The sequence below is a fragment of the Onychomys torridus genome, chromosome 8, assembly GCF_903995425.1.
Source record: "Onychomys torridus chromosome 8, mOncTor1.1, whole genome shotgun sequence".
Taxonomy (NCBI): domain Eukaryota; kingdom Metazoa; phylum Chordata; class Mammalia; order Rodentia; family Cricetidae; genus Onychomys; species Onychomys torridus.
In genome coordinates, this window is record NC_050450.1 from 68,585,189 (window position 1) to 68,611,738 (window position 26,550).

At 40.7% G+C, this 26,550-nt stretch overlaps 1 protein-coding gene and 1 non-coding gene across 5 annotated transcripts in view; both read left to right on the plus strand.

Moving 5' to 3' along the window:
- Rhot1 (ras homolog family member T1) overlaps window positions 1-26,550 on the plus strand; it is a 71,568-nt gene that overhangs the window by 19,344 nt on the left and 25,674 nt on the right. For all 4 annotated transcript variants that reach the window (XM_036196064.1, XM_036196067.1, XM_036196065.1 and 1 more), the window contains exons 4-11: window positions 1,092-1,135; window positions 1,710-1,763; window positions 2,867-2,919; window positions 12,360-12,468; window positions 12,852-12,953; window positions 19,799-19,897; window positions 20,543-20,651; window positions 21,350-21,470. In XM_036196064.1, the coding sequence (XP_036051957.1) occupies window positions 1,092-1,135; window positions 1,710-1,763; window positions 2,867-2,919; window positions 12,360-12,468; window positions 12,852-12,953; window positions 19,799-19,897; window positions 20,543-20,651; window positions 21,350-21,470 (691 nt within the window). The remainder of the gene's footprint in view (window positions 1-1,091; window positions 1,136-1,709; window positions 1,764-2,866; window positions 2,920-12,359; window positions 12,469-12,851; window positions 12,954-19,798; window positions 19,898-20,542; window positions 20,652-21,349; window positions 21,471-26,550) is intronic.
- LOC118590588 lies at window positions 24,678-24,785 on the plus strand. Its single transcript, XR_004945855.1, has one exon. It is a non-coding gene; the product is annotated as a U6 spliceosomal RNA (small nuclear RNA).

Below are 26,550 nucleotides of genomic sequence, written 5' to 3' on the forward strand. Positions count from 1 at the left end.
CCCTGCACCTTTATTGTTGTTACTCCTACCCACTATGTTGATAGTGTCCAGATTGTTGTCCTGTCTGAGCTTCTGGCTCTGAAGTACTCAGTCTTCTTTCTCGAGTTGCTGATCTCTTTTGCCTGACTCTTTTTCTTTTTTATTTTCTTTTTTCTTTTTCTTTTTTTTTTTTTAAGCTGAGGATCGAACCCAGGGCCTTGTGCTTGCTAGGCAAGCGCTCTACCACTGAGCTAAATCCCCAACCCATCTTTTTCTTTTCTATTTTATTTTAATAGTTTATTTAACTTTATTTTATGTGCATTGGTGTGAAGGTGTCAGATCTGGAGCTGGAGTTACAGACAGTTGTGAACTGCCATGTGGGTGCTGGGAACTGAACCTGGGGTCCTCTGGAAGAGCAGTCCGTGCTCCTAAGCCCTGAGCCATCTCTCCAGCTCTCTTTCTTTTTCAAGACAGTGTTTCTGTGTGTAACCCTGGTTGTCCTAGAACTCTCTCTGTAGAACAAGCAGGCCTCGAACTCACAGAGATCTGCCTGCTTCTGCCTCCTGAGTGCTGGGATTAACGGCATGTGCCACCACTGCCCAGCCATCTGATCCTTTTTCAACTCTGGATTAGATATTGGCCTAGATCTTTGACACAGTGCCTCTGCCCTTCTGTGCTGGAATTACCCTCTTGAATATTTCTTCCTTGCTAACCAGCTTTCTTATCTTAGTTCAGCTTTTTCTTCCTGTGGATCATTCTTATTTTAGTACCTTGTCTGGTTCTACACTATATCATTTTGAAGGTTTATTGATTTTATGAGTATGTATCTGTGCCTGTAGGTATGTAAATGTATCATGTTTATGCTTAGTGCCCATGGACAGCAGAGGAGGGTGTAGGATTCCCCTGAATCTGGAGTTATAGATAATTAAGAGCTGCTATGTAGGTGCTGAAAACCAAACATGGTCCTCTGAAAGAACAAGTGCTCTTAACTGCAGAACCAGCTGTGTCAATTTTCTTAGGTGGATGTTACATAGATTTTTTTTTTTTTTTTTTTTTTGCTTGACTGTTATGAAAGTTTTTAAAATACAAAATGCTGACTTTGTCATTTGTAGAAGCAGAACAGAGTGATGAACAACTTCATCAAGAAATATCACAGGTATGTGTAAAAAAGTCATTTTGTGTGTGTGTGTATGTGTGTACACGTGTACATGAACAGTGATAATCCTGTGAGTCTATCTTTTTAGTTCTGTTACCAAGAATATGCTTTTTCTGAGAGCCAGTTGGGGATTGAGACAGTTTCTTGTAGCCCAGACTGGCATTGAATTCTCAGTGTAGTTGGGGCTTGTCTTGATCCCCCTGCCTCCTCTTCTTGAATGCTGTATAGGTGTGTGCTACCATGCTCAAATTTACCAGGAATTTCTCAACTCTTTGTTATTGTCATTGGTATTTGAGTCTATATTATTTATCTATTTATTTATTTATTGCCAGAGCTGAGGACCGAACCCAGGGCCTTGCGCTTACTAGGCAAGTGCTCTACCACTGAGCTAAATCCCCAACCTTGAGTCTATATTTTTGCTCTAGTTCTTTAGGGATACTTTCCTCTTATAGGCAGGTTTTTCTTCTTCAAAAAATTTCCACCTTTGGCTGAAAAATCTTAGGTAGTTGATAATTAAATCCTATTGTGTCTTTTTTATTTCAAAGTACCACTAATTTGTTAATTTTTCTTCTAGGCTAATGTCATCTGCATAGTTTATGCTGTTAACAACAAACATTCTATTGATAAGGTATATTTAAATTTTCTCTATATTTAAATTAAATATGATACTATTTATTTACTTTTTTGAGGCAGATTCTTTTGTTTCTGTTTTTTGAGACAGGGTTTTTTTGTGTAGCCTTGACTGTCCTGGAACTCGCTCTGTAGACCAGGCTAGATTGGAACTCACAGAGATCCGCCTGGCTCTGTCTCCCGAGTGCTGAGATCAAAGGTGTGCGCCACCACCATTCATGGAGGCAGGTTCTTATTACATAGCTTAGATCTGAAATTGTTAGCCTAGGGTAGCAGTGAACTTGCAGTCCTCTTGTCTCAAGTTTTTTTCTTTTTCTTTTTCTTTTTTTTTTTTTTTGGGACAGGATCTCTCTCTATATATAGCCCTGGCTATCCTGGAACTCTGAAGACCAGGCTAGCTTCTAACTCACAGAGATCCGACTGCCTCTGTCTTCCAAGTGCTGGGATCAAAGGCGTACTCCACCACTGCCCCAGCTTTGTTTTGTTTTGTTTTGTTTTTTGTTTTTTTGAGCTGAGGCTCAAACCCAGAGCCTCTACCACTGAGCTAAATCCCTAACCCTTTGTTTTGTTTTCAAGGTAGTGTCTTGCCTAAGCTGGCATGGAATTCATGATTCGTGCCTTAGTCTGGGATTCCAAATGTGTGCCACCATGCCTAGTTTTAACGGGACAAATCTAATCAAAGCTGACCCTCCAGTGAGATTTTTAAGGACTCTTAACAAAATAGAGGAGAGATGACTCAGAGATAAGATGGCTTAGAGGCTGCTCTTCTGTAACTCCATTTTAGTTGTAGGGGCCTCTGTGTACCAGGCATGCACACGCAGACAGAACACCCATTAGCATAAAATAATTTTTTTAGAAAATGTGCTTTTTTTTTTTGTCCTGCCACTTTTTTTTTTTTTTTTTTTTTTTGGTTTTGTTTTTTAAAAGACAGACTCTCACTATGTAGCTCTGGCTGGCCTGGAACTCCATATGTAGACCAGATTGGCCTTGAACTCAGAAATCTCCCTGCCTCTGCCTCTGCCTCCTGAGTGACAGAAGTAAAGGTGTGAGGCTTTTCAAAGATCTGCATCATGGCTTAACTCTTACTTATTTTCATTTTAGGTAACAAGCCGATGGATTCCACTCATAAATGAAAGAACAGACAAAGACAGCAGGTATTTTTTCTTTCAAACTTTTTTTTTTGAAAATTTCAAACTTAGTGAAAAGATGTAAGAAATACTAACAAACATATCTGTGAAGCCTTTACCTAGGTCCACTGGTTGTTAACATGTTCCTCATTTGGTTTTTCTTTCAAATATTTATTTGTGTGTATCTGTTTGAGTGTGTGTGTGTGTGTGTGTGTGTGTGTGTGTGTGTGTGTGTGTGTATGTGTATGCTCACGTGTGCATGCATGTATACATAGGTATCAGAGTACAATGTGCAGGATTAAGGGCTGAAGTTGTTAAGGACAGTTGTTGTTTCAAAGGACCTGGGTTGGATTCCCAGTGTCCATATAGGGGCCCACCATCTCCTCAGTCACTAAGCACAAGTGTGGTACACAGGTATACATGCAGGCAAAACACTCACACATAAACTAATAAAAAAATAAATCTAGGTGAGCGGTGGTGGTGCACGCCTTTAATCCCAGCACTCATGAGGCAGAGGCAGGTGGATCTTTTGAGTTCAAGGACAGCCTGGTCTACAAATCGAGTTCCAGGACAGCCAGAGCTCCAGAGAAACCCTGTCTTGGAAGAAAGAAAAAGACAGATTTGGTTGTCCCCTTCTATTGTGTTGATTCCAGAATGGAATTCAAGGTTGGCGGTAAGTGCCTTTACCTGCTGAGCCATGTCTTTGGCCCTCTACATTTGTTTTTATCAGTTTCTCTCTGTTCACCTGCCTTCATACACCACTGCATACCTTTGTGGGGGCAGGAGTGATTGGAAACAGTAAATAGACTTGAAAGCAAAGCAGAAAACAGCTCTGACATTGTAAAGATTCGTAATTATTGACAGATTGAATATTTTAGTAGTCCTGCATTTCTGATCACAAACTGCTGCTGGAGTCTATTTGGGAGTCTGCCTTTGCCTGTATTGTATGTCCTTTCTTGAGTTGCTTCTTTAATGAAGCATGGAATTGTTGATTGCTCATAATGTGAACAGTTGTTTGTAGCACGAATCCTAATTGGTTTTATTAATAAAAACCCAGAGTCAGGTGTCAGGGTGAGAGCTGAAAGATCAGAGAAGGAGAGCAGGCAGCCAGTAGTTCTTACCTGTACGAAATGTTCAGCCAAAAAGGAGAACTCAGCTCCTGTCTCCTCCTGATTTATATTCCCTCTCTCTGCCCAGCCATGTCACTTCCTGTCTCCACCTCCCTAGTGCTGGGATTAAAGTCATGAGATCTCAAGTGCTGGGACCCAAGGTGTGTGTCTAAATAGAATGGTAGTTCTCTGCATAAAGGTTTCCAATTTTAAGTCAAAAGAAAACATTTTCCTTCCAATATTTAATTGGTCAAACGTTATTTTTATTATTTCTTTCTCTCTCTCTTTTTTTTTTAAACACAGAGTCTCATTATATAAAATATAGGCTGGCTTGAATTCACAAAGTTCCACCTGCTTCTGCCTCCCAAGTGCTGGGGTTAAAGTGTATGCCTCTGTGTGTTCATGCCCAGCTTTCAGTTTTTTTTCCCTTTGAGACAGGTTCTCCCCATGTAGACCAGGCTGACCTCAAGCTCACAGAGATCTGACTACCTCCTGAGTGCTGGTGTTAAATGTTTGTGCCACCACTCCTGGCCCAGCATTTTAATCTTTTTTTAAAAAATGATTGATTTACTTGGTTTTATTTATGTGTATGTGTGAAGTTTGTTGCACTGTGTGTGTGCTGCAGAAGCTATAAGAGGGTATCAGATCCTTTATACCTGGAATTGTAATTGTTGGTGAGCTACCATGTGGGTTCTGGGAACAAAATTTATGTTCTTCGGAAGAGCAGCAAGTGCTCTTAACCACTGAACCATCTCTCCAGCCCCCATTTTAATCTTTTTGAATGTTAGGAAAATCAGGTTTTAAATATTCATTGTACACATCTGGCCCTTTGCTCAGTTTTTCAGAATCCCTTTTCCGGCATTTTTGTTCTTTCAGACTCAGGAAATCTGATGCCCTGTCTTATTTATGAAAAGGAAACTATGACTTAGGGGCCTTCAGCTCTGTGATAACTCCTCTTCATTGTTTCTTAAACTTTGTAGTGAGTAACTAACAAAGTTGAGGGGTTGGGGATTTAGCTCAGTGGTAGAGCACTTGCCTAGCAAGCTCCGGGAAAAAAAGAAAAAAAAAGACAAAGTTGAAAGAAGAGAATGAATCTCTCAGTTGTCTAGTGCTATTAGCCACTTGTCATTTGTGGCAATTTAAGTTAATTAAAGTGAAATAAAACTAAAGTCTGAGTTCCTCTGATATACTCTCAGACATTGCAGAAGCTCAATAGCTATCTGTGGTTAGTGGTTATGGTAATAGTGCAACCAAAGACCATCATCATTTCAGAAGGTGTTGACACATGCTTTTTTTACATTTAAAAATTTTTTAAATATATTTATTTATTAAAATTTTTTTCATTTTACATACCAACCCCAGTTCTCCCGCCTCCTCACCTCCCTCCCACTCTGCCCCCATCCACTCCTCAGAATGGGTAAGGCCTCCCATGGTAGTCAACAAAGTCTGGCATACCAAGTTGAAGGAGAGCCTAGCCCCTCCCCATTGTATCAATGGCTGAGCAAGGTATCCCACCACAGGGAATGGGTTCCAAAAAGCCAGTTCATGCATCTGGGATAAGTCCTGGCCATGCTGCCAGGGACCCCACAAACAGATCGAGTCACATAGCTGTCACCCACATTCAGCAGGCCTAGTTTGGTCCCGTGCAGGTTCCCAAGCTGTCAGTCCAGAGTCAGTGAGCTCCAACTAGCACCGGTCAATTGTCTCTGTGGGTTTCCCCATCATGATCTTGACCCCTTCTTCTTCTTCTTCTTCTTTTTTTTTTTTTTTGAATGCCGAATGCCATTTATTGAAGGAGGGAGGAGGTCTTAAATACAGACTTACAGCACAATAGGAGAACCCTGGAGGGCAGAAGTTCACTTCTGATTTTTTTTTTTTGGAGCTGAGGATCGAACCCCAGGCCTTGCGCTTGCTAGGCAAGTGCTCTACCACTGAGCTAAATCCCCAACCCCACTTCTGATGTTTTACAATCTTGCATCTAAGCTGTTAACGCCCAATATGCTGGATACAGAGACAAAGAGCTTCCCTTGTCTGTGTGGAATTTCGCATGGAATTAGCATAGGGAGGATATCAAGGTCAAGGTCAGCAAGCAAGGCAATATAAAATTTTATATTATTAGTGTTTTACCATGCGTTTTGTGTCCCATGGAACTGAAGTTACAGATAGCTGTGTGTTGCCATGTGGTTGCTGGGAACTGAACCCAGCTCCTCTGGAAGAGCAATCAGTGCTCTTAACTGCTGAGCCACCTACCCAGCCCCTGGCACATGCCTTTAATCCCAGCAAGGGATTCTGTGAGTTTGAGGCCAGCCTGGTCTATATAGTGAGTTCTAGGACAGCCAGAAATATTTGGAAAGACCCTGTCTCAAAAAACAAACAAAGAAGACCATCATCATAGTTTGTTGTATTGGACAGTGATGCCTTAAAGGCCCTGACACCCACAAGCTCTTGGCCCTTTCTCCTTGTGGAGCTATTTCTAGGAGGACCTCTCTGAAGAAGTATTTGGCCATATTTGGCCAGTATCTATGAATTACCAATTTATGTCATGGAATTTAGAAACTTTGGCTTTATTGTCACTAAAATACTATGCCTACTTTGTGGGCCTTGTTTTATTTTTAATTTCATTTCATTTTAGAGTCATAGAATCTCACTATATTTCCTGGTCTATTCTCAAACTTGTAATCTTCCTGTTTCCAACTACAGCTAATGAGGATGAAAGGTATACACCACTATTCTCTGCTGGTGGCCTTTATGGTACCATATGCAAATGTCTTTGGGTACTTGAAGCTGTAGTGTGTGTAGTGCCGTCATGGGTGAGCTTGTCCTTGGTGTTCGTGTTTTTTTTCTTGAAGCACATGAGGACACTTACTTTCCTGAGTATTGATTTTTCCCAAATTGCAGTACCTTTTGACTTTATTATTATTTGTTTTGAGACAGGTTCTCACTGAGTAGTGTAGACTGATCTTACACTCAAAATCCTCCTGCCTCAGCCTCCCAGTTGCTGGCATTACATGAATGCACTGCCATGCCTGTATGAACCCTATATTTTCCAGTAACTTTCCTGAGCCTCATGTCTGCAGTTTGTTTTCGGTGCATGCCTGTTCTTCCTTAGGATTCTTTATAGATCAGTGTCTCTTAGTTTTAAATCAGTGACACTGTCATCTGAGAGACTTAAAAAACTACAGCCTGGATTTTAGCCTGGGATTTTAGAACTGACACACTCAGAATTGGGGTAAAACATGCTTTTTTTTTTTTTTTTAACATTCTAAAAATTATTCTGATGCACAATTTTGTTATAAGCTACTATGGTTCTTAATTCTTCCTAATTTTGTTAGCAGTCTATACTTGGGCACTATAAGCAATAAAAATCACACTGAAGGTAAGGGCTGTTTAACTGAATGCTGCAGGTGTGTCTATTGGGAGTCTGGAGTCTAGTAAAATGATTTGCCTCCAGGCTGTCATTTCAAACTCAAAAGTAACAGTCTCCTCTATTCTGATGTCTCTGATAACCCATTTTGATTGCCCATAGGCCTCTCAGATTTCACTTACCCAAAACAAGATCTTTAAGTTCTCTGTATGCTTTCTGCCTGGAAATGTTTACTCACATGTCTGTTTACCATGTGTGTGCCTGGTACCCCCAGAGGTCAGAAAGGGTGTCAGATCCTCTAGAACTGGAGTTACAGATGATTGTGAGCTGCCATCTGGGTCCTGGGAAATGAACTGGGTCCTTTCCAAGAACTATGAGTGTTTTAACCATGGAGCCATCACTGTAGCCCTCAAGACACCATATTTTTATTTTTATTTTTTAATTTTATTTTATTGCTGTTTTGCTTGTGTGAGTGTTTTGGATTTTGAAGTTACAGTTGTGAGCATCATGTGGGTGCTGGAAACTGATCCATCTCTCCAGCCCTGCTAAAATGCTTTTTCTGGGCCGATGAGATAGTTCTGTCGCTAAAGGCAACAACCCTGATGACATGATGACCCCTAGAATACACACACACACACACACACACACACACACACACACACATACACACACACACAGACTAGATAGATAAATTAAATTAAATAAATAAAAGCTTTGTCCAGACTTTGAGATGGCACAGTTGCTCTTGCTGCACAGCCTGGCAACCTGAGTTTGATCTCCAGGATCCACGTGGTGGAAAAGGAGAAATGAATCCAAAAAGTTGTCCCTGACCTTCCCTTCAACATGGCATACTTGAATGAACACACACACACACACACACACACACACACACACACACACACACACGGGCGCACGGGCGCACGCACGCATGCACGCACACGCACATAAATGTAGTAAAGAAAAATTTTTAAAAGCCTTTTTAGTTATTTTACCTTTTTATTGTCTCCACAACAAAATTATCTTAACTGAGTGGTGGTGGACCTTTAATCCCAGCACTCAGGAGGCAGAGGCAGGTGGATCTCTGAGTTCGAGACCAGCCTGGTCTACAGAGTGAGTTCTAGGACTCCCAGGGCTACACAAAGAAACCCTGTCTTGAAAAACAAACAAAAACAAAAACCCTAAAATCATCTTAGAACTGGATCACTTGGCTTTTTTTCTTCTTACTACCTCCCAGGTCATATGCTCTCACCTCTGAAAACCAGCATCCTCTTAAATCGAAGTCAGGCTCAGTACACTCAAGTACAGTCTTTGTAACTTCAGCCTTTTTGTGGAAAATAAGCATAGTCTGCCCACCATAGCTGCTCAGCTCCCTATCGTAATTACACTGACCTGGACATAGATTCCCTCCCTTTTTTTATTTTAAGTATATGAGTGTCCTATCTGCACTCATATATGTGTATGTATGTATTTATGCCAGAAGAGGGCATCAGATCTCATAGAGGTGGTTGTGAGCCGCCATGTGGTTGCTAGGAATTGAACTCAGGACCTCTGGAAGAGCAGCCAGTGCTCTTAACTGCTGAGGTGTCTCTGCAGCCCTCTTTTCTCTTCCTTATATCGTGTTACTTTGTGGGGCTGGTGCCTGCCACATTTCTTGCAGAAAGTCTGGTGGCTCTTAGGACCATTCACTGTGTTTGTGAGAGTTAGCAGCCAAGGTTTTTTTCTTCCTTTTTTAAAATTTTTTATTTTTGTTTGTTTGTTTGAGACAGGGTTTCTCCATGTAGCTCTAGCTATCCTGAAATTCACTTGGTAGCCCAGGCTGGTCTTGAACTCACAGAGATCCTCCTCCCTGCCTCTGCCTCCCCAGTGCTAGGATTAAAGGTGTGCGCCTCCAGGGCCTGGCTCCAAGGCTGTTTCTTTTCTTCTCTCTTTCTTTCCTTCTTTCCTTTCTTTCTTTCTTTCTTTCTTGCTTGCTTGCTTGCTTGCTTGTTTGTTTGTTTTGTGTTTGTTTTGAGACAGGGTTTCTCTTTGTAGTTTTGGTGCCTGTCCTGGATCTTGCTCTGTAGACCAGGCTGGCCTCGAACTCAGAGACCTGCCTGCCTCTGCCTCCCACATGCTGGGACTAAGCATGCACCATCGCTGCCCTGCCCAAGGCTTTCTCTCTCTCTCTCTCTCTCTCTCTTTCTTTCTATTTATTTATTCCTATTATCAGCTTGATACAGTACAAATTCTTATCCTAATAGTGAAATGTTTCACTGAGGCTTGCCCAGTAATTGAGTAAAACCAAAAGCCACAGTCATCCTAGGGCCCCCCCCCTGCTATGTAGCCTGATTCTGTGGGTTGCAGTCTGATTGTTCCTTGCTTTATATCTAATATCCACTTATGAGTGAGTACATACCATATTTGCCCTTCTGGGTTTGGGTTACCTCACTCAGGATAATATTTTCTAGTTCCATCCATTTGCCTGCAAATTTCATGCTGTCATTGTTTTTCTCTGCTGAGTAGTACTCCATTGTGTATATATACCACATTTTCTTAATCCATCTTCAGCTGACAGGCATCTAGGTTGTTTCCAGGTTCTGGCTATTACAAATAGTGCTGCTATGAACATAGTTGAGCATGTGTCTTTGTGGTATGATTGAGCATTCCTTGGGTATATTTTCTCAGGAACCGCCATACTGATTTCCATGGTGGTTGTACAAGATTGTTCCCTTTGCTCTGCATCCTCTCCAACATAGACTGTCATTAGTGTTTTTGATCATAGCCATTCTGACCGGTGTAAGGTGGTATCTCAGAGTCATTTTTATTTGTATTTCTCTGATGATTAAGGATATTGAGCATTTTTTAAATGTCTTTCAGCCATTTGATATTCTTCTTTTGAGAATTCTCTCTTTAGCTCTTTAGCCCATTTTATTTTATTTAGCCCATCAGTATTTTGATGTCTAGTTTCTTTTTTTTAATATTTATTTATTATGTATATAGTATTCTACCTGCATGTGACCTTGCAGACCAGATCTTGTTATGGGTGGTTATAAGGCACCATGTGGTTGCTGGGAATTGAACTCAGGTCCTCTGGAAGAGCAGTCAGTCTCTTAACCACTGAGCCATCTCTCCAGCCCCTGATGTCTAGTTTCTTGAGTTCTTTATATACTTTGGAGATCAGTCCTCTGTCAGATGTGGGGTTGGTGACAATCTTTTCGCATTCTGTAGGCTTTTTGTCTTATTGACCATGTCTTTTGCCCTACAAAAGCTTCTCAGTTTCAAGAGGTCCCATTTCTTAATTGTTGTTCTCAGTGTCTGTGCTGCTGGTGTTATATTTAGGAAGTGATCTCTTGTGCCAATATGTTAAAGAGTACTTCCTATTTTCTCTTCTATCAATTTTAGTGTAACGATTTATGTTGAGGTCTTTGATCCACTTGAACTTGTGTTTTGCCAAGGCTGTTTCTTAATGAAAAAGTTCACACATAAAGAAAGAGAGACTAGCTGGGCATGATGGCATAGGTCTTTAGTCCCAGCACTTGAGAGGTAGAGGCAGGCAGATTCTGTGTGTTCGAGGCCAGCCTTGTCCACAGAGCAAAGTCCAGGACAGCCAAGGCTACACAGAGAAACCCTGAAACAGAGAGAGAGAGAGAGAGAGAGAGAGAGAGAGAGAGAGAGAGAGAGAGAGAGAGATTATGAATATGAGTGAGTATGAGTGTGTGTCAGTAGTGTCACCTAGCTTCAACAGTTAATTCAGGACCAGTCTTGTTTATGTACCCCATTGGGACCATTTTGAAGCAAACAGACATCATACCAAGTTGTAAGTATTTCACTATGTATCTCTGAAAAATAGAAGATCACATTCTGAGAACTCACATGATAGCTCAGCAGTTCGGAACACTGGCTGCTCTTACAGAAGATCCAGGTTTGATTTTGAACACCCACATGGTGGCTTACAGCTGTCTGTAACTCTAGTTCTAGGGGAATCCAATGTCTTCTTCTAATCTCTTTGGGTGCCAGGCATGCACATAGCATACATACATATGCAGGCAAAACACTCATACACATAAAAAACTAAAACAAAACAAAAACTTAAGTATTGAGTTCAGTGGTATCAGATACATTCAAATAGTAATGCTAAAAAAAAAATAAATAAATTCATTGATTAGATCAGATATTGCCCCTGCTTATAGCTCTTCATTGGCTTCTCATTTATTCTAGTGATACAACCTACATTCCTTATCACAGCGTATAAGTCTTAATGTGTCTGGCCTTTCATCCTCAGTGTAACCCATTTCTTACCTTTTCCTTGTTTATCACTCTCCATTCTGACATGCTTTTCCTCTTCTCTGACCCCACCAGGATGTTCATGCTTTCTTTTCTTCCCAGCCAACTCTCCCTGCCCTCCATGTGGCAGATTTTCATCTTGTCCCTCAATCCTTGACTCAAACACCATTCCCTGAAGAGAAACTTTAAGACCATCTCCCTCCCATTATTTTGTCCTGTGCCTCCCTGTTTAGTTCATTCATGACACTGAGTTTGAAATTAGTTACTACTCATTTTCTGGTTTTCACTGTTCAAATGAGAGGCACCTTTTTCTTCTTTTTTATTCTGTTTTATGTGCACTGATGTTTTGCCTGCATGTGTGTGTCTGTGTGAGGGTGTCAGGTCTCCTGCAACTGTAGTTACAATCAGTTGTGAGACATCATGGGGGTTTTGGGAATTGAACCTTTGGAAGAACAGCCAGTGCTCTTAACCGTTGAACCATCTCTCTAGCCCCGAGGAACTTTTTTCTTAATGCCCTTAATACTTAGAAGAGTGTGTAACTTGAAACAGGTGCTCTATAAACGGGCATTGACTGACTGAATGAACCTACTGTCTGGGGGCCTTGAACAAGAGTATAGTGGACAAGTTACGTTTGGAAGATTAAGCTTTTTAGTTAGAATGGGTAATGATGTAGGTGAAAATATAAATCTAACATCTTTTATTTTCTTTCTTGCATTAATGCCCTATTTCAGGCTGCCTTTGATATTAGTTGGGAACAAATCTGATTTGGTGGAATATAGTAGTATGGAGACCATCCTTCCTATTATGAACCAATATACAGAAATAGAAACCTGTGTGGAGGTATGTCTCATGGGAAGGGGGGATTATGTGGAATCTAATAAATTTTCTGTTCTTTGTGAAGTCATAGAAACCAAATAAAACAGAATTTAAAGGTTTTCTTCATTAGCTCTAAGTTTCTTTATAAGTTGGCCCTGTCTACAAAGGAAAACTCGTTTTTTGGTCTCATCAAGGAGCTTTACTCTTACCTTACTGCCTTTCTTTTTTCTGCTAACCAAATGGATGTAGATGTAGTAAGAGAAAAAGAGCAAACTCCTGGGAGTGGAAGGGAGTCCAAAAGAGGAATATCCTATATTGACACTTTAAAAATTGTTTTTAGCTATCATAATTGATTTTAGAGTATAAAATTGAAAACTTTCATTTTTTATTTGTTTACTTTTTTTTAGTGTTCAGCAAAAAACCTGAAGAATATATCAGAGCTGTTTTATTATGCACAGAAAGCTGTTCTTCATCCTACAGGGCCTCTGTACTGCCCAGAGGAGAAAGAGGTAACCCCAGGCTGTGTTCCGTGGGCCTGAATGATGCGGTGTGGTCATGGGCTATAGTGATGTTCAGCTTTTTATAAAGATGAAGCTATTGAAATTGAATTGTGGGCCAGGCGGATCTCTGTGAGTTCCTGGTCTACAGAGCGAGATCCAGGACAGGCACCAAAATTACACTGAGAAACCCTGTCTCCAAAACCAAAGAAAAAAAAAAAAAGAATTGTTTTGCCTATTAAATTGTTAAATTGAGCGTTCTGGTTCAGCGACACTGCCACTGGTGACCCTCACAGAACAGCCAAGACTCAATTGTTTCCTTACTTTGCAGCTATTAATCTGTGAACTTTTCCCTTCATTTTCTATTTATTTATTTTATGAGGTGAGTGTATGCCATGGCGTGCATAGAAGTCAGAGGACAGCTTGAGGAAATCAGTTCTTTCTTTCCACTGTTTGGATCAGATGTCAGGCTTGGTAGCAAGTATTCTTTACCCACTAATCCATCTATCACAGCAGCCCTGACAATCTGTGAATCTAAGCAAAAACCTGGGTAGTGATTTTGTTTGTTTGGTGTCAGTAATTGATCTCAGGTCTCTGTGCATAGTAAGTGAATGTGCTACCCCTGAGCTACATTCTCAGACCTCTTATAATTTTTTGTCCTGGGTATATGTGATGTAGACTGGATATACTTTCATAGGTAAGAAATACCCAGAATCTAATACAATTTTGCAATTTTAAAAAATATAACATGACACAAAGCTCACCTCTTTCATGCATACAATTAAGTGAGTTTTAGTATATTCAGAAAGTGACCTACCTCTGACCTAGCTCCCCTGCCTTATATACTTCCCCAGAGAAACCCTGTGGCCATTAGCAATCATTCCTCAGCTCCCTTTGTCCCTCCTGGGTGGTCCCTGACAGTGGAGGCACCAATGAGTGGCTTTTCTTTGTCCTCCTGGATGCTTCCTGACTGGAGGCACCAGTGAGTGGCTTTTCTGTCTTCTTTCACCAGCACTGTGTTCAAGGTTCACTCATGCTGTAGTGTGTATCAATATTTCATTTCTTCTAGATAAATAAAATATCATCATATGGAAGGAGCAGCTCTTTGTTTCTTTATCTTTTGACGACTACTGAAGTAGTTTCTTCCTTTTGACTATTGTGAATGGGCTGTTGTTAACTTGTTCACATGTAAGTTGTTTTTTTTTTTTTTCTTGAGACACCTGGTTTCAATTCATTACCATCTATGTGTAGCCGTGGTGTTGCGGAGTAACAGGACCATTGTATGTTTAAGGGAGGAACTACCAGGTATTCCCACAGTGGCAGGAAATATTGTCCATTCCCACCTGTCATGTATAAAGATCCAATTTTTGTTGTTTGTTTTGCTTTCTTTTGTTTTATTTTCCAAGACAGGGTTTCTCTGTGTAGCTCTGGCCTTCCTGGATCTCACTCTGTAGATGTGGCTGGCCTTGAATTCAGAAATCCACCTGCCTCTGCCTCCAGAGTGGGAAATTAAAGGTGTGTGCCAGCACTCCATCTCTGTCTCTTGCTCTGTCTTTCTCCCCTCACCCTCTCATTCTCATGTATCCCAGGGTGTGTGTGTATGATGTATAGCTGACGATGACCTAGAGCTTCTGATCCTCCTACCTTTCTCCCCAAGTGTTAAGATTACTGGTATTCACTGCCATACCCAGATGAAATTTCCAACTTATTTACATCTTTGCCAGCAGTCATTTATGCTTTTGTTCTTTTGGTTTATTATAGTCTTCCTAGAAAATATCACTTTAGAGGCTGGAGAGATGGATTATCATTTAAGTGCACTGACTGCTCTTCCAGAGGACCTGAGTTCAATTCCTAGCACCCACATGGTAGCTAACAACGGTCTAACTCACAAGATCTGACAGCCACACACATCACACACAGACATACATAAAGGCGAAACACCAATGCACATAAAATAAAAAAATAATAATAAATTTAAAAAATAAATATCATTTATTTCATTGTGATTTTAATTTATATTACCCTGATGGCTAATGATTTTAAACAATTTTTTAAATCTTTTTTAAATTTATTTTTATTTTCTTTGCATTGGTGCTTTGCCTTCACTTCATATATGTCTAGGTGAAGGTGTCATCATGTCCCCCGGACCTGGAGTTAAGTGGAGTTACAGACAGCTGTGAGCCACTGTGTGGGTACTGGGAATTGACTGGAAGAGCAGTCAGTGCTCTTAACCACTGAGCCATCACTCCAGCCCCCTAAACAACTTTTTATATGCTCATTTATGTATCTACTTTGGCAAAATATCTTCTCAAGGACCTGTGCCCATTGTTTAGTTAGATTAATTTTTATTTTACTTTATTTTAGTTTTTTGAGACAGGGTTTCTTTGTGGGAGCCTGTCCTAGAACTCACTCTGTAGACCAGGCTGGCCTTGAACTCACTGAGATCTGCCTGCCTCTGCCTCCCAAATGCTGGGATTAAAGGCATGTATCACCACTGCCTGGCTTCATTTTACTTTTTAAGATTTATTTATATATCTTGTGTTCTGCCTGCATATATGCTTGGATGCCAGAAGAGGGCACCAGATTTCATTATAGATGTTTGTGAGCCATCATGTGGTTGCTGTGACTAGAACTCAGGACCTCTGGAAGAGCAGCCAGTGCTCTTAACCTCTGAGCCATCTCTACAGCCCTACATTAATTTTTTATTGAGGATTTTTTAAAAACAATTTTAGATTTACTTATTATTTTATGTGTATGAGTATTTTGCCTGCATGTATGTATGTGTACCATGTGCATACGTGGTGCCTGAGAAGGTTAGAAGAGGATGTCAGATCCCTTGTAACTGAATCATTGTGAGCCAGTGTGGTGTGCTGGGAATTAAACCTGGGTCCTCTGTAAAAGCAACAAGTGCTCTTAACTGCTGAGCCAACTCTCCAACCCTGAGGGTGTCATGTGTCATCTCCCCCCACCCCATCTTACTGTGTAGCTTTCTCTGTCCTGGAACTCACTCTGTAGTATCTGCCTGCCTCTGCCTTCCCAATGCTAGGATTAAAAGTGAAATAAAATTTTGGAGGGCTCGAAGGATGGCTCAGTGGTTAAGGGCATTTCTTTGTCTTCCAGAAGTCCTGAGTTTGGATTCTAGTGTCCAAATCCTTGTCTTTTTCAGGTATTCACATATATGTGGCATGTAGACAGATAAACACATAGAAATAAATCTAAAGATACATAAAAATTTGCAGTTTATAATATTGTTGAGTAGTTGGCAAATTGAGACCCCCTAGCCAAACTTGGCTTTTGTACAACATATGAGCTATTAATACATTTTACGTATTTTTTTTCTGAGACAGGGTTTCTCTGTGTAGCTTTGGAACCTGTCCTGGAACTCTATCTGTAGACCAGGCTGGTTTCTGCCTCCTGAGTGCTGGGACTAAAAAACGCGCACCACCATCACCTGGCCATTTTGTGGGTTTTTTTTTGTTTTTTTTTGTTTTTTTGTTTTTTTTTTTTTGTTTTTTGTTTTTCGAGACAGGGTTTCTCTGTGTAGCTTTGAGCCTTTCCTGGATCTCGCTCTGTAGACCAGGCTGGCCTCGAACTCAGAGAGATCCTCCTGGCTCTGCCTCCCTAGTGCTGGGATTAAAGGCGTGCACCACCACCGCCTGGCATTTTGTGTATTTTTAATTATTGAAGAAAATGAAAAGGAAGTGTATTTTGTGGTATGTCAAAACTATATTACATTGGCTTACCAGCCATTGTTTGTTTATACTGTGGTGGCTGTGAGTGGTTTGAGCAGTGCTGAAGTTTAGTACTGTCAGCCCCACTGCTGCCTAGTGAACCACTTACCGCTGTGTGCTATGACACTTCCCAAGGGCCACATCCTATTCCAGGACAAGACAAATGGCAAGGAGATTTTGAATAGCAAAGCACTTACAGTTCATAAACCCAGGCTTTAGTTGCAGCATTGTTTTTTAGGCTTTGATGCAAGTTCAAGGAAATTTCCATATTTCATAGTCCACCTAATTCTGTAGTTGATTTTCTCCCAGATCTCTAACTGGAACTGATGAATCTGCAGTGTAGTCATATGGGGTGGGGTGGGATGGGGAAGATGCCAAGGAAAGAGTCTAATACAACTCTATAGATGCCTTCCAAGTCATGGATTTTCCCAATTAAAGTCATGTTTGTAGGGCTGGTGAGATGTCTCAGTGCATAAAGGCCCTTGCCACTAAGCCTGTCAGCCTGAGGTCAATTCCTGGGACCTGCATGCTGGAAGGAGAGAACCAACTTTTTTTTTTTAAGCTGAGGATCGAACCCAGGGCCTTGCGCATGCTAGGCAAGTGCTCTACCACTTTTGCGGCTTGTCCTCTGACCTACATGCATGTGCTGTGGTACTGTCATGCTCCCCCTCCCAAAGAAATAAAGATAATTTAAAAAAAAAACAACAAAACCTATTTTGCAGCTAGATGTGCTGGCACACACTTTTAATCCCAGCACTAGGGAGGCCGAGAAAGGAGGAGCTCTGAGTTTGAGGCCATCCTGGTCTACATAGTGACTACATATAGAGACCCTGTCTCAAAGAAAGAAAAAAAAAAAACCAAAAGCATGGTGTGTGTGTGTGTGTGTGTGTGTGTGTGTGTGTGTGTGTGTGTATGTGTATCAGTATTTGACAACAGATCACTACAAAAAAAAATCTTAAGAGGCAATGTGATATCTCATTGCAGATCAGCAGTGATGGATAAGCATTTAAAGCTGATCTTCCAGTAGAAAACACTAACTTTGAACCCCGTTAGTAAAATTCGATCCCTTCAGGAGAATTCTGTTTGTTCGTTCGTTTGTTTGTTTGTTTAAGACAGGATTTCTCTCAGTAATCCTGGCTGTCCTAGAACTCTATCTGTAGATCAGGCTAGCCTCAAACTCAGAGATCCATCTACCTCAGGAATATAACACCACCTCCCTGCAAATTCTATTTCCTTTTTTTTTTTTAATCTCTTGAGACAGGGTTTCTCTGTGTAGCCCTGGTTTCCTGGAACTCACAATGTAGACCAGACTGGCCTCAGACTCACAGAGATCCACCTGCCTCTGCCTCCCAAGTGCTGGGATTAGAAGTGTGTGCCACCACTACCCAGTGAATTCTATTTTCTTTAGTGACTAAATTACAAAATTGTACTCACTTGATACTGCATTAACATTTTAAATGTTGTCAGTAAAAAGGGAATTCATGCTATGTAAATAAAAACCACATGTTATCTGTGATTTGCATATTAAAATATCTCCTATGTTGTCTTGACAGAAAAATAATTAGTCTTGAGTTATCCCTTAATCTGACCATTGTTTCTCATTTTTATTCTTAATTTATGATTCCTTAAGTTTTTTAAAGTTATCTTTAAACTGGTGTTTCCTAGATAGGGTTTCTCTGTGTAGCCCTGGTTGTCCTGGAACTCACCATAGATTGCTGGGGTTGAAGATGTGTGCCACTACCACCTTATTTTATTCTGGAGTCTCTAACTGTTGCTCTGTTCTTAGGCCTAGTAATAGTCCTGCTAATCTGCTGATCCCCTGCCCTTCCCTCAGTCACTGAATAAAGCCATCTGCTATTCAGTTCTCAGGTATATCTAATAAATAAAATACCACACAAAATTTTCAACTTTTAGACTACACATTGTTTTATATGTGTATAAGCTTTAAGTCTAAGCTTTACTAGATTTTTTTTTTTTGAGAGCTTGCCTCAAAAAATGACTTTATTCACAGCACTGAGGAGGCAGAGGTAGGTGGATCTCTGTGGGTTCAAGGCCAGCCTGGTCTACAGAGTGAGTACCAGGACCACCAGGGATATGTAGAGAGATCCTGTCTCAACAAAACAAAATGACAAAAAAAGAATTCTTTTAGGGGCCAGAGAGGTAGCTAAGAGGTTAAGAGTGTGTACTATTCTTGCAGAGGACCTAGTTCAGTGCCCAGCACTCACATGTAGTATTTCACAACTGCCTATAAATGTAGCTGCAGGGGGATCTGACACCTCTGGCCTCTAAGAGCACCCACACTCAAATGCATATACTTATACACAGGCAAATACACAAAATTAAAAATAAAAAAAAATAAAAATTTTAAAGACTTTTAAAGGCTCCCCCCCTTATTTGTGTATACATACACAAGTGTGTGTGTCTGCATGTGTATGTGTGTGAGTGAGTATAGAGGTCAGAGGATAGCATTTGAGAGTTTGTTCTCTTCTTTCCACCGTGTTAGTCCTGATGAGCTAACTCAGGTCATTGGGCTAATAGGCAGGCTAAGCCATTTTGCCAGCCCCAAATTCTACAATTCAGTTTCATATTACAATCACAACTGTTACCATTACCATTTAGCTCTGGATAATTCTGGGAATTACATTATAAATGAATGAATATGCTTTTTCATCCTGCATCTTGTTCTCTGATTCAAATGAGTTCATAAGACTCTACCTCCAGGAACTAAATGTAAAACATATATTAAGTACTCTTTATGACAAAGATGTACTGAAAATGACCTTACGGAGATTATTGCAGTTTTGTATTGAATATGACATACTCTTTCTGAGAGAGGGTATATGAATGAATCTACCTCCAAGTTTAAATAAACTTCAGTAATCTTCCTCCAGGTTTGATGGTACACACCCTTAATCCCAGTTCTTGGGAGGCAGAGGCAGACGGATCTCTGAGTTCAAAGCCATAGGTTCCGTCCTCTGTACATAAAAAATGTAAATGGTTGGCTTTAGTTCATTTCTTTGTGTTACCAGTTTTTGATGTTAAATAAAAATTATCAGAAGCTTTCTCAGTATTATTTGTGAAAATTATATTTTAAATTATTTTGTTTCTTTTCTTGCTGTTGTATAGATGAAACCAGCTTGTATAAAAGCCCTCACTCGTATATTTAAAATATCTGATCAAGATAATGATGGCACTCTGAATGATGCTGAACTCAACTTCTTTCAGGTAACTGTCTTGAGCTTCAGATTAACAGTATGCCACTAAGCAATCTGTTCTCTTATCTGTAAAACTATTACATCCAACTATTAAATCCTAAAATATGAAAAGCCTATTATGCCTAGGAACTGAGACTTTTTGATAGTTTGAGGTTGTGGTATTCAGTGGGTGTATAAAGAATGACAAACTCTGAAGTCACTGTGACTTTTGAATGTTATGTGACCACACAGAGACTTTATTTCTGAAACAGAGTGAGAAGTGCTGCACCTTTCTTTCTTTCTTTCTTTCTTTCTTTCTTTCTTTCTTTCTTTCTTTCTTTCTTCCTTCCTTCCTTCCTTCCTTCCTTCCTTCCTTCCTTCCTTCCTTCCTTCCCTTCCTTCCCTTCCTTCCTTCCTTCCTTCCTTCCTTCCTTCCTTCCTTCCTTCCCGAGGATCGAACCCAGGGCCTTGCTCTTGCTAAGCAGGTTTCTTTCTTGACATACATAATTTTCTTTCTTTCATAACATACTTCACTTAAATAATAGGAAATAGAGACAACATTTACTTGTTTCTTTTGGTTGTAGCACTTTGATTTTGTAGATTAACACTTTTATATTATTTGTGGATTTATATTCTGGTTTGTTTTTAAATTTATTTTATTTTATGTTTTTACTAGAGAATTTGTTTCAACACTCCGTTAGCTCCTCAAGCTCTGGAAGATGTCAAGAACGTGGTTAGAAAACACTTAAGTGATGGTGTGGCTGACAGTGGGTTGACGCTGAGAGGTAGGGAATGGATTCTTCATCACTTTCTCCCCCAGGTGCTGGGTGTTAACCTAGGGCCTTACTCATTAATCATATTTCTAGCTCATTTCCCGGCCTTCTACATGTTATTTCAAATAGCATTGTTTATACATTAAGGAAATGTTAGTATTGGTGGGGGATTATTATCTTTACTGTCAGTGTAAATTAGAGGTAGGGAAATTGGTTAGATCAGCTCTGCAGACAGTCATATGAGGAAAAGATAGAGATGTAACAAACATCTTAGTACTCTTAAGCCATCTTTAGGCAAAAATTACTTCTAGGGACTGGGTATATGAGTCAGATTTACCAATTATAGTGTTCTTTGTTGAGTATATTGCAGAGTTAGGTTTAATAAAAGGTGCAGTAAAACCCAGACTTATCTGTTACAGAAGTAAGCGAGGGGACTGGCACACCGTTCTCATTTGTTTTCAACATGTAGCTCTCGCTGTCATTGTGCTCTTTGAGATGTAACTGTTCCTTTTGTCCACTGCTTGCGCTTGCAGAGCTGGGTGTTTATGGGAAGTGAGTCTGGAATGAGCTTTCAGACACACGGGACCCCTTGTTCCTCTGTGTGAAACTAGTACATGAGTTCTCACAAATCCAGCTCACGTTGTATGCTTTCCTACCTGCCACAGTTAACTCTTCACACCAACTGTACTTACTGATTTACTTTATTTCAGGTTTTCTCTTTTTACATACACTTTTTATCCAGAGGGGGAGGCATGAGACTACGTGGACTGTACTTCGACGATTTGGTTATGATGATGATCTGGATCTGACACCTGAGTATTTATTCCCCCTGTATGTACCTCAGCTTTCTAATTTATTTCACTTGCCAAGTATCTTTAAGTTTAATTTATGCATAGTTTTTAAGTGCCTTGTGATTAATTAGAATTGTAGGCAGTTTCTCAACTTAAGCACTCTGAACATTTTGGACCAGAGAGTTCTTCGAGTCTCTCTATTATGTAGCTCTGGCTGTCCTGGAACTCACTCTGTAGACCAGGTTAGCCTAGAACTCAGAGATCTGCCTGAGTCTGCCTCTGTCTCCCAAGTGCTGAGATTAAAGGCATGTGTTACCACGCCCGCCAGAAAATTCTGTATTGTGGATATTACCTTGTCCTCTCCACTACAGGATGGTGAGCAGAACCTTAAATGACAGTAACACCTCTTCTTCCAGTTGTGACAAGCAAAATGTCCTCTCATGAGCAAAATCACCCACAGTTGAGAGCCAGTACTTAATATAACACGACGTAATAAGCACTTTTCTTTTCTTTTTTTTTTTTTTTTTGAGACAGGGTTTCTCTGTGTAACAGCTCTGGCTGTTTTGTAGACCAGCTCACTTTGTAGAGCAGACTGACCTTCAGCTCACAGAGATCCACCTGCCTCTGCCTCCCAAATGCTGGAGTTAAATGTATTCACTTAGTGGAATTTTTGTTGTTGTTGTTTTAAGATGGGTTCTCACTGTGTAGACCATCATACTCAACCTTGCAAAACTTAAAAAAAAAAAAAAAAAACTTTTATTGAGAACAGAGGGAAAAAAGATATTGGGTAATCATAGTTTTAGAGTCAAAAGATGAGAAAAATTGAACATTTCCCCTTCTTTATTATTTCTTCCCCTTCACTTCTATAGCTTGTTTTTAGTTCACATTAAGTATTTTTTCCTAAACAACTGATATATGTGTAGTTATTTTCCTTTGGTAATGCTGTTTGAATCTTATGTATTTAAATGTGGGTTCAGTGATGCCCTCTCGGAAGAGACTGCCTGGTCTTGGGTGCCTCTTCTCTCTTTTTGGGAATTATGGTTTGTCATAATTGGGTCTTGACATCTTCTGGCCTCTCTTTCTTACCTTCTAGTCATATATTACCTTCAAGGCGACATTTTTCTGTTTAAGAATTGCACCTCCAGGTCTGGAGAGATGGCTCAGCGGTTAAGAGCACTGGCTGCTCTTCCAGAGGTCCTGAGTTAATTCCCTGCAACCACATGGTGGCTCACAACCATCTGTAATGAGATCTGGCGCCTTCTTCTGGCATGCAGGCAGAACACTGTGTACATAATAAATAAATCTTTGAAAGAAAAAAAAAAGAATTGAACCTCCAGCCAGGCGGTGGTGGCACACACCTTTAATCCCAGCACCTGGGAGGCAGAGGCAGTTGGATCTCTGTGAGTTCAAGGTCAGCCTGGTCTACAGAGTGAGTTATAGGACAGCCAGGGCTGTTACACAGAGAAACCCTGTCTCAAAAAAAACAAAACCAAAAACAAACAAAAAGGGGTAATAGTTGGGGGCTGGAGTGAAGGCTTTTCAGGTAGGAGCACTGGCTGCTCTTCCAGAGGGTCCTGGTTTGAGTCCCAGTACCCACTGGTGGCTCACAACCATCTGCTCTAATTCTAGTTCTAGGGGATCTGATACCCTCTTTTAACCTCTATGGGCACCAGACATACACATGGTGCATAGACATACATGAAGCCAAACTATCCATTCATATAAAAAAATTGTTGAGTATGGTGACATAAATACCTATAACCCTAGGGCTAGGGTGGGGTGAGGTGGAGGGAAGAGTGTCACGGGGCTTGCTGACTGCCACAGTTGCTCTAGGTTCAGTCAGAAACCATTTCTCAAAAGAATGAAACTCAGGCTGTCTTCGAACTCACAGAGATCCACCTGCCTCTGCCTCCAGAGTGCTGGGATTAAAGATGTAGGCCACTACTGCCGGGCTTATTAAATCATAATTGGGTCTTAAGAAGTGGCTTTTCAGGGCGGAGAGATGGCTCAGGGATTAAGAACTGGTGCTGCTCTTTCAGAGAACCTGAGTTCAGTTCCCAGCAGTTAACATTAGGTGGCTCATAACTGCCTGTAACTCCTTCTCCATGGAATTCTTACATTCTCTTCTGGCCTCTACAGGTTCCTGCATTTATGTGCACAAACCCACATATAGACACACACTTTGTCCTGTAAAGGCCCTTTGTGGTTCACTTCCCACTTGAACATGATTCCTTAGAATTAAGGAGCTTTAAGTATAACAAAGCCAAAAAAATAAGTAATAGTGCAGGAGAGGGGGAACCCTGATGTAGTGTTAATGGCAGCACAAATGAGTACATCATTGAGGAAATAACAAGGAGGTTCCTCAGAAACCTAAGAGTAAAGTTTTGTATGACCCAGCGTTCCCACCACTGATATCATATATAATGGAAATGGAATCATCATTTCCTTGTGTACTGCAACACTGATCATAAGAGCCACACCACACTTTTTTTTTTTAAGATTTATTTATTATTATGTATACAGTGTTCTGTTTGCACTTATCCCTGCAGGCCAGAAGAGGGCACCAGATTTCATTACAGATGGTTGTGAGCCACCATGTGGTTGTTGGGACTTGAACTCAGGACTTTTGGAAGAGTGCTCTTAACCTCTGAGCCATTTCTCTAGCCCCAAATAAACAGTTCTTTAAAAGTATGGCAGGGTAGCTCAGCAAATACAGGTGCTTCTCATGAAAGCCTGCTTACTTGAGTTCAAACTCCAGAAGCCACATAAAGTTGAAAGGATAGAACTGATTTCACAAAATTGTCTTCTGACCTCCACCACCCACACTCAACATACATACACAGTAATACATAGTAATAATAAATAATTAAAGTGCTATATGAATATAATTCCTTTTTTTTTTTTCTTTCTTTTTTTGGAGCTGAGGATCGAACCCCAGGCCTTGAGCTTTTTAGGCAAGCGCTCTACCACTGAGCTAAATCCCCAACCCCATGAATATAATTCCTTAATAGAATGTTTATTTGGACATGAAAAAATAATTTATTTACTTATTTATTGGTTTTTCAGGACAGGGTTTCTCTGTGCATAGCCCTGGCTGTCCTGAAATTCACTCTGTAGACCAAGCTGGCCTTGAACTCACTGAGATCCACCTGCTTCTTTCTCCTGAGTGCCTGGTTTAAAGGTGTGCCGCCACCACCGCCGCCGCCACCACCGGGAGATGAAATATTTTTTAAAAGATTTTTTTTCCGTGCTTGATTCGGCAGCACATATACTAAAATTGGAACGATACAGAGAAGATTAGCATGGCCCCTGCACAAAGAATGACATGCAAATTCATGAAGCGTTCCATATTTAAAAAAAAAAAAAGATTTTTTTTCATGTGTATGAATGTTTGCATGTAAATAAGTACATCACAGTTGTGCCTGGTGTCCATGGAGGGCAGTGAGTGTTGAATCCATTGAAACTGGAGTTTCAGACAGTTGGGTTCAGCCCACATAGGTGCTGGGAATGGAACCTAGATCATATATAAGAACAGTCATTGTTCTTAACTGTTTGTTTGTCTTCTTCTTCTTCTTGGTTTTTCGAGACAGGGTTTCTCTGTGTAGCTTTGCACCTTCCCTGGAACTCACTTGGTAGCCCAGGCTGGCCTCGAACTCACAGAGATCCGCCTGGCTCTGCCTCCGGGTGCTGGGGTTAAAGGCGTGCGCCACCACCACCCGGCCATTCTACACCCTGATCTTATGGAAGCATTTTCTCAGTTGAGGCTCCCTCCTCTCCAATAACTCTATTGTGTCAAGTTGTTGTAAACCAGCGAGCACACCTGAAAATAAAAATCAGTAAGACTTGGTGGTGTACTCCTTTCATCCCAGCACTCGGGGGCTGAGACAGTGTTCAGAACGAAAGGGAAAATGTCAGCTCAGCACCCCCAGTGACCAAGTTCTCAGCACAGGTATTTGTTTGCCCCTAGGGGAAAAGGGCAGAGATAAGAGACAAAGACAGGAGATGGAGGAAGAGGGGGAGGGGAAGAGAGTACGGGAAAGGGCAGGGGTATTTGTCCCAGAGGACAAAGGACTGCCTTTGGATAGAGGAGGTCAGACATGGAACATAGGAAAATGGCGGTTTATAAAGGTACAGGGGGAAACCCATGTTAGGATGGAGTATCTAATTTTAATTGGGCATGTTAATGAGGGGAGCCAAAGGGGGCTTCTGATGGGACTTCAATACTTTGATAGCTGGACCTTGGTAGTCGCCTCAGGAGGAGGAAGTGGAGGCTAGAAGGACCTTGGTGGCTAGCTTTAGGAATGTAATCTAACGGTTTTCAGTGAGGCAGAGGGAAGCGGGGAGAAGGGCAAGGCCTGCCAGGGCCACATGCTGGAGTGAGCTAGTGTCCCTTCACAGAGTCCATGGTCATTTTGATCTGTGTAGTTCCAGGCCAGCTTTGTCTTAATTATGACCTCCTGTATTAAAAACAAATGAACAAATGACAAACTCCAAAGCAGTAAATAAACAAAAATAATTTTTAAAAATTCTAAAGTAAGAAGGATGTTTTGTTTTTGTCTTTCTAGCAACTAACTCATTGATTGCATTTGACATTTGTTAAAACTGTTATTATTTCAACTCGTTACAATGTTGCCAGTAATATTAAGCCCATAGTTTTGACTTACACCATTGAATATATTTTTTTTTCTTTGTTTTGGTTTGGTTTTTTGAGACAGATTTCTCTGTGTAACCTTGGCTGTCATGGAACTCACTCAGTAGATCAGGCTGGCCTTGAACTCAGAGATCTGACTGCATCTGCCTTCTGAGTACTGGGATTAAAGGAATGGATCACCACCGCCTCCCCTAAGAATTCATATATATTTTTTAAGATTTATTTATTCATGTATTTTATGTATATGAGTGCTTTGTTTTCATCCATACCAGAAGAGGGCACCAGATCCCATTACAGATGATTGTGAGCCACTATGTGGTTGCTGGGAATTGAACTCAGGATCTCTGGCAGAGCAGCCAAGTGCTTTTAACTGCTGAGCCACCTCTCCAGCCCTGAGCATACTTTTGTAAATGTATAAAAATATAATCTACATGCTGGGCAATTGTGGCACATGCCTTTAAACCCAGCA